The sequence below is a fragment of the Phoenix dactylifera genome, unplaced genomic scaffold (genome assembly GCF_009389715.1).
Source record: "Phoenix dactylifera cultivar Barhee BC4 unplaced genomic scaffold, palm_55x_up_171113_PBpolish2nd_filt_p 002800F, whole genome shotgun sequence".
Classification (NCBI taxonomy): Eukaryota; Viridiplantae; Streptophyta; class Magnoliopsida; order Arecales; family Arecaceae; genus Phoenix; species Phoenix dactylifera.
Genome location: NW_024069910.1, coordinates 23,595 through 31,538, shown reverse-complemented (window position 1 = coordinate 31,538; position 7,944 = coordinate 23,595). Strand labels below are relative to the sequence as shown.

Below are 7,944 nucleotides of genomic sequence, written 5' to 3'. Positions count from 1 at the left end.
GCCGTCTGCGCGCGCCCCAGCGCGCCACGCGCGCCCGCCCGACAGCGGCCTGCGCGCGCCGCCTGCCGCGCCGCCTGCCGCCGCGCCCCGCCCGCCGCCTGCCGCGCGCCCTGCCGCGCCGCCTGCCGCGCGCCATGCCGCGCGCCTGCCGCCCGCCGCCCAGCGCCCCCCCAAGCGCCCTGCCGCGCCCCACGCCCCTGCCAGCGCCCCGCGCCCAGCGCCCAGCGCCCCTGCCGAGCGCCCCAGCGCCGCCCCCCCTGCCGCGCGCCACAGCCTGCCAGCCGCGCCCCAGCGCCCTGCCAGCCACCCTGCCGCCCTGCCACAGCCCCCAGGCGCCCTGCCAGCGCACCTGGGGCACGCCCCCTGCCGCGCCGCCCAGCGCCTGCCACAGCGCCCCCAGCGCCCCTGCCGCCCAGCCCTGTGCCCAGGCGCCCTGCCAGCCTGTGCCCAGCCTCTGGCCGCCCTGCTGCCGTGCCCAGCGCCCTGTCCAGCCTGCTGCCGACCTGCCAGCTGCCCCAGCCGCCTTGCCAAGGCCTTGCCACTGCCAAGGCCTTGCCCAGCCTGCTGCCCCAGCCCTGCAGCAGTGCCCTGCCAGCCCAGCCATGCCTCCTGGCCAGCCCATGACAGCCCTGCCAGCCATGCTGCCAGCCCATGCCACAGCCATGCCACAGCCATGCCAAAGACCTTGCTGCAGCAACCATGACAAGTGTGCAGCCTTGTGCCACAAGCAACCATGGCCTTGGCCATGGCCTAGGCCCTATGAAGCCATGCCTTAGCCATCCCTTTGGGCATCCATATGAAGACTTGTAAGGCTATAAATAAGCTATGGAGGGACATCTTTTAAAAGCTGAGGATCATTGAACATTGTAGTCTCTTGTATTTTCGGCCTTAGGCTTGGGAGGGCTTTGCCCTATTGTATTCGGTCCTTGAGCTTGCTCTTGGACTTGGGCTAGGGGAGACCAATCATAGTTTCCTCTAGATTTATGCTTGTAGCTTCATTTTGGGAATAGAAACCACCTCAAGCGTTCCTCTAAATATACTTGTGTTCTTGAGTTGTTTTCATTCAAGACAAGGGTCGGGCCAAGCTGCAGCCAGTAGGCCCTCCCCTTGCCTTGATTCCCTTGAGTGCTAAGAGTCCGTACTCTATCCGGCGTTACCCCAATCGGCCTAAATCAGCAACTTATCAAGAAGCGCACGCGGAGCTCGTGGCAAGAGTGGTGTGGAGGCTTAGGGCCGAAAGCCTCCCTCCAACACAGGCGCCTGCGCGCCCGCGCGCGCCCGCCCGACAGCGGCCTGCGCGCGCCGCCTGCGCCCGCCGCCCGCACCCTGCAGCGCCTCGGCGCCCGTGCCGCGCCCCGCCGCGCGCCCCTGCCAGCGCCCCTGCCGCGCGCCACAGCCTGCCAGCCACGCCCCAGTGCCCTGCCAGCCACCCTGCCGCCCTGCCACAGCCCCCAGGCCGCCCTGCCAGCGCCCTGGCACGCCCCCTGCCGCGCCCCAGCGCCCTGCCACAGCGCCCCAGCGCCCTGCCGGCCCAGCCCTGTGCCCAGGCGCCCTGCCAGCCTGTGCCCAGCCTCTGGCCGCCCTGCTGCCGTGCCCAGCGCCCTGTCCAGCCTGCTGCCGACCTGCCCGCTGCCCCAGCCGCCTGCCAAGGCCTTGCCACTGCCAAGGCCTTGCCCAGCCTGCTGCCCAGCCCTGCAGCAGTGCCCTGCCAGCCCAGCCATGCCTCCTGCCAGCCCAGCCATGCCAGCCATGCTGCCAGCCCATGCCACAGCCATGCCACGGCCATGCCAAAGACCTTGCTGCAGCAACCATGACAAGTGTGCAGCCTTGTGCCACAAGCAACCATGGCCTTGGCCATGCCTAGGCCCTATGAACCCATGTCTTAGCCATCCCTTTGGGCATCCATATGAAGACTTGTAAGGCTATAAATAAGCCATGGAGGGACATCTTTTGGGGGCTTAGAATCTTAGATGATTGAACATTGTAGTCTCTTGTATTTTCGGCCTAAGGGCTTGGGAGGGCTTTGCCCTATTGTATTCGGTCCTTGAGCTTGCTCTTGGACTTGGGCTAGTGAGAACCCATCATAGTTCCACTAGATTAAGCTTGTAGCTTCATTTTGGGAATAGAATCAACCTTAATCTTTCCTCCACAAATACTTGCATTGTTTGGTTGTTTCATTCAAGCCAAGGGTCGGGCCAAGCTGCAGCCAGTAGGCCCTCCCCTTGCCTTGATTCCCTTGGTTACTAAGTGCTCGGCACACAACCGGCGTTACCCGTTCGGCCCGCGTTTCTTCAATTCTAAGGCGTCCGCAAGGAGCCAAGGTGCGAGGCTTGGTGTGGCGGCTCGGGGCCGAGAGACGCCCTCCAACAATGGTGCTTTCATTGAGAGGTTTCATTAGGAAGTTTTCTTCCTAAGAGGTAACGCCTACAACTCAAATAAATTTCAAATTTTATTTTGGGTTAATATGGTAAACATAATGGAGAGTGAGGCTTGTTTGATGAGGGCAAATGAGACCCTAGCCAAAATTGGAATGAATCTAAGGGCTACGGAAGAGAGAGAGAGAAAAGATGAGTATATGAGAATGGGAGAAGGAAGAAGAAAAGAAGAGAGAAAAAGGGAGAAAGAAGTGAGGAGAAATGAACATTGGTCGCACGCCTCTCGGCAGGGCCAAGTGAGGGATCGAGAAGAAAGGAAAAGAGAAGAAAAGAAAAGAGAAGAAAGGAGAAGAGAAGAGAAGAAAAGAAAGAGAGTTGGTGGAGAGAAGAAGAAAGAAGAGGAGAGTATAGGAGTGCTCAAGGAGCAAGTAGCTATGCTAGCCGCCATGGGGAGCATGGCTATGGAGAAAGAAGGTGGAGAGAGGGCCAATTGATGATGATAAAAAGGGAGTTAGAGGAGGCCCGAAGGTGTATGAAGCTTGGGGCTAGCCATTATCATATAAGACAGCCCACGGAGGAGATTTCCCATGATCTAAACCTTGGAGACCCAAGAAAAGATATGGAGGAGAGAAAGGAGCCAAATGTTGCTGACCATGGTGAGGAGGCTATGGGAGGACCACGGCCCCAGGAGAGGGAGTCTACCTTGGACTTCCCAAATTTCAGCAAAGAGCACCTACAACAAAGGATGATCGAGCATGATGAAACACCCGATGAAGCATCCAATCAGCAAGAGGCTGATCAAGCACTCTTGGAGGATGATGGCGACAAGAACGAGGAAGGGGTGCCCAAGGAAATAGCACATTTGGCGACTGAAATTGCTGCACCAACCACTTCGGCAGCTGCAGAAATTTCTGCAACAAATTCTGCAGCATGCCGAGAAGATGACAAGCCACAAGAGGAGGCTGATGCGGAAGGGCCCAATTTGCTGAAGGCTGAAGGAGGAGGAAGCCCTATTGATGCAACAGCAAGCCATGCCAAGAACATCCAGCTATGGGCATCCAAGATCAAACCCAACTCGGCACCCACAATTTCAGCCGCTGCAGAAAATTCTGCAGCAGAAAATTCTGCATCTTGTGTGACGGTGGATCAAGCAAAGGTACCATTTCAAACCCCATCTTCGGAGAGCAACAGCAGCAAATCAGAAGCGTTAGTGGGTGATCAAGCCTTCCCACTAATAGCCGGTGGCAAACCCAAGCGAGAATTCCAAGCCATGCTGCAACATTATGAGTTCAAGCTTGTGCTCCAACCAAAGGAAGAAGTCAAAGGAATGAAGGAGAGCCCTTATGAAGTGCTCAATGCCTTGACATGGAACATCACTTGGGAAGTGGCAAGGTATGATATTTGGGCTCAAAGAATTCAGGAAGTATGTGAGGCGCCAAATATTGCACTTGCACCATACAACCGAAGGGGTGGACTAAATTTTTGCAAAAGGATTCTCATGGTTGAGGGCCTCGCACATGATCCACTACGGCTCCTCTACATGAAGAAGGTGATGGCACATTTTTACAATGGCAAAGGAGGGAGCCAACTTGGGTGGCTCCACACATGCAACCATGAGAAGCCTCCCCTCGACTGGAAGAAATTTAAAAAGAAATGGAAGAAATATCAAGTGGTCGCTCATTGGGGTAGAAGGCCAAGAGAAGGAGATTCATGGGGAGACTACGGCGACAAAGGATGGTGGTGCCCGAACTCGATCCTTAAGGACAAGGATAATTTTCAAGGGAGGGGGAATGTTGAGGACCCAAGCCCGCCGCACCACCGAGCCCCTCAAGCAATGGAGAATCCCGGCCCGGAGGAGGACAATGGAAGGTCATGCCAAGATCAAGAACGAGGTATGGGACAACTATTTCATTTGGAGAACATTGGCCGAAGCCCATTCACACTTGGCCGAGCCTTCCCACACTTGGCAAAGCCTTGGCCAACCTCCTTTGCACTTGGCCAAGCCTTGGCCAAACCAAGGCTCCCAACGCTTGGCCAAGTATGTCCAAGGTCGGCCAAGACAAGGCCAAGCATGCCAAAGGCACGGCACACCCATGCGCGACACACGCCGTGCCCGTGCACGCCCGCCGCACGCGCCCGTGAGCCCCCAGGCCGCGGCCATGCGCGCCTGCGCGCGCCCAGGTAGCGCCAGCGCGCGCCCAGGCCCTGGCCGCGCACGCCCAGGCCGCGCGCGCGCAGGCCGCGCCAGCCCCCGCGCGCCTGCCGGGCGAGGTTCGGCCGCCCGAACTCGCCGGCCGCCGCACAGCGCGCGCCCGCTACCGGGCGAGGTTCGGCCGCCCGAACCTCGCCGCACGCGCCCGCGCGCGCTCGCCCAGGCGCGCCCGACAGCGCGCGCCCCGCGCCCGCCTGCGCGCGCAGTCTGCGCGCGCCGCCTGCGCGCCTGCGCGCGCCCGCCTGACAGCGGCCTGCGCGCGCCGCCTGCACCCGCCGCCCGCACCCTGCCGCGCCTCGGCGCCCGTGCCGCGCCCCGCCGCGCGCCCTGCCAGCGCCCCTGCCGCGCGCCACTGCCTGCCAGCCGCGCCCCAGCGCCCTGCCAGCCACCCTGCCGCCCTGCCACGGCCCCCAGGCGCCCTGCCAGCGCCCTGGCACGCCCCCTGCCGCGCCCCAGCGCCCTGCCACAGCGCCCCTGCCGGCCCAGCCCTGTGCCCAGGCGCCCTGCCAGCCTGTGCCCAGCCTCTGGCCGCCCTGCTGCCGTGCCCAGCGCCCTGTCCAGCCTGCTGCCGACCTGCCAGCTGCCCCAGCCGCCTGCCAAGGCCTTGCCACTGCCAAGGCCTTGCCCAGCCTGCTGCCCAGCCCTGCAGCAGTGCCCTGCCAGCCCAGCCATGCCTCCTGCCAGCCATGACAGCCCTGCCAGCCATGCTGCCAGCCCATGCCACAGCCATGCCACAGCCATGCCAAAGACCTTGCTGCAGCAACCATGACAAGTGTGCAGCCTTGTGCCACAAGCAACCATGGCCTTGGCCATGCCTAGGCCCTATGAACCCATGCCTTAGCCATCCCTTTGGGCATCCATATGAAGACTTGTAAGGCTATAAATAAGCCATGGAGGGACATCTTTTGGGGGCTTAGAATCTTAGATGATTGAACATTGTAGTCTCTTGTATTTTCGGCCTAAGGGCTTGGGAGGGCTTTGCCCTATTGTATTCGGTCCTTGAGCTTGCTCTTGGACTTGGGCTAGAGAGAACCCATCATAGTTCCACTAGATTAAGCTTGTAGCTTCATTTTGGGAATAGAATCAACCTTAATCTTTCCTCCACAAATACTTGCATTGTTTGGTTGTTTCATTCAAGCCAAGGGTCGGGCCAAGCTGCAGCCAGTAGGCCCTCCCCTTGCCTTGATTCCCTTGGTTATTAAGTGCTCGGCACACAACCGGCGTTACCCGTTCGGCCCGCGTTTCTTCAATTCTAAGGCGTCCGCAAGGAGCCAAGGTGCGAGGCTTGGTGTGGTGGCTCGGGGCCGAGAGACGCCCTCTAACACGCGGGCGCGCGCGCCAGGGCGGCCGTGGCCAGGGCGCGGGCGCGCGCGGCCGCGTGCGGCTGGGGCTCATGGGCGCGGCTTGGGCCGCGCATGGGCATGCCATGGCTTTGGCACGCTGGGCACCGTCTTGGCCGACCTTGGAGGCACTTGGCCAAGCATTGGAGGCCTTGGCTTGGCCTAGGCTTGGCCAAGTGTGAATGGGCTTGGCCTATTGCGAAGAGTCACGGCAAAGGTTCGACCGAAGCTCGCGGCGCCCCGGACGGAGCCAGGCCGCTCCCGCCTTTGCCGCAGCGCACGGGCGCCGCCGCCGTCCGGCCGTCGCGGCGGCCGCGCGCGGCACTTAGGCTTCCTCCGTCGGCCCTCCCGGGACGCGCGACCCGTGCGACCGGGACGCGCATCCCGTGCGACCGGGCGCGTGTCCGGGCTGTTCCCGTTTGCAACGCTCCTCGGTACTTTGGAACGCTTGGGGTGGGCTTTGGGCGGATGCCCCGCTGGGGTGGTAGGGAGGGGGGGCTGCTGCTGCCGCGGCGGGCCTTCCGCTCCACTCCGCACAAGCCCGCCGCGGGCACTCGCGGCGGGCGTGCCCGGCACCGTTCGTCCTCGAGGGATTCGGCCCGTCGGCTCGCTCGGATGGGCCACGCGCAGCGGGCCCACGACGGAGCCGGCACGCTCCTTCCGCTGGCGCGGCGCTCGGTCTACGCCCCGGCCGGCCGTTGCGGCGGCCGTGCACGGCGCTTCGGATCGGTCGGCCCGTCGTCCCGTCCCTAACGAAGTTTTCGCGGCCGCACGCGCGCGGAGTTGGATCGGCCTTACTTGGTCCGATCCTTCGCCCTCGCATGTTGCGTGGGCTCGGTCCCGTCCCGTTCGGTGAAATCTTTGTCTGCTCTGGTGCGTCCCTGTGGGTTCCTTTGTCGGTTTTGCGGGTTCGGCCGGGCCTTCCGCGCCGGCCCGTCGGCTCGCTCGGATGGGCCCCGCGGAGTTGGCCCACGATGGAGCCGGCACGCTCCTTCCGCTGGTGCGGCGCTCGGTCTACGCCTTCGGTCGGCCCTTGCGACGGCCGTGCGCGGTGCTTCGGATCGGTCGGCCGGTCTTCCCTTCCCTCACGAAGTGTTCGCGGCCGCGCGCGCGTGGAGTTGGATCGGCCTTACTTGGTCCGATCCTTCGCCCTCGCATGTTGCGTGGGCTCGGTCCCGTCCCGTTCGGTGAAATCTTTGTCCGCTCTGGTGCGTCCCTGTGGGTTCCTTTGTCGGTTTTGCAGGTTCGGCCGGGCCTTCCGCACCGGCCCGTCGGCTCGCTCGGATAGGCCCCGCGGAGTTGGCCCACGACGGAGCCGGCACGCTCCTTCCGCTGGTGCGGCACTCGGTCTACGCCTCCGGCCGGCCCTTGCGGCGGCCGTGCGCGGCGCTTCGGTTCGGTCGGCCGGTCTTCCCGTCCCTCACGAAGTGTTCGCGGCCGCGCGCGCGCGGAGTTGGATCGGCCTTACTTGGTCCGATCCGTCGCCCTCGCATGTTGCGTGGGCTCGGTCCCGTCCCGTTCGGTGAAATCTTTGGCCGCTTTGGTGCATCCCTGTGGGTTCCTTTGTCGGTTTTGCGGGCTCGGCGCCGGGCCTTCCGCGCCGGTCCGTCGGCTCGCTCGGACGGACCGTGCGCAGGTGGTCCCCGACGGAGCCGGCACGCTCCTTCCGCTGGCGCGGCGCTCGGTCTATGCCTCCGGCCGGCCCTTGCGGTGGCCGTGCGCGGCGCTTCGGTTCGGTCGGCCGGTCTTCCCGTCCCTCACGAAGTGTTTGCGGCCGTGCCCGCGCGGAGTTGGATCGGCCTTACTTGGTCCGATCCGTCGCCCTCGCATGTTGCGTGGGCTCGATCCCGTCCCGTTCGGTGAAATCTTTGGCCGCTTTGGTGCGTCCCTGTGGGTTCCTTTGTCGGTTTTGCGGGCTCGGCGCCGGGCCTTCCGCGCCGGTCCGTCGGCTCGCTCGGACGGACCGTGCGCAGGTGGTCCCCGACGGAGCCGGCACGCTCCTTCCGCTGGCCCGGTG

General features: G+C 63.3%; 1 protein-coding gene across 1 annotated transcript; it reads right to left on the bottom strand.

Moving 5' to 3' along the window:
• Positions 1-349: 349 nt before the first annotated feature.
• LOC120109792 (spidroin-1-like) lies at positions 350-1,775 on the bottom strand (the record flags this gene model as incomplete). The annotated part of the gene is made up of 2 exons (XM_039123471.1): positions 1,431-1,775; positions 350-688 (listed from the first exon to the last, which is right to left on the bottom strand). Coding segments are annotated over exons 1-2 (684 nt in total), but the record flags the coding sequence as incomplete, so codon positions are not given.
• Positions 1,776-7,944: the final 6,169 nt, after the last annotated feature.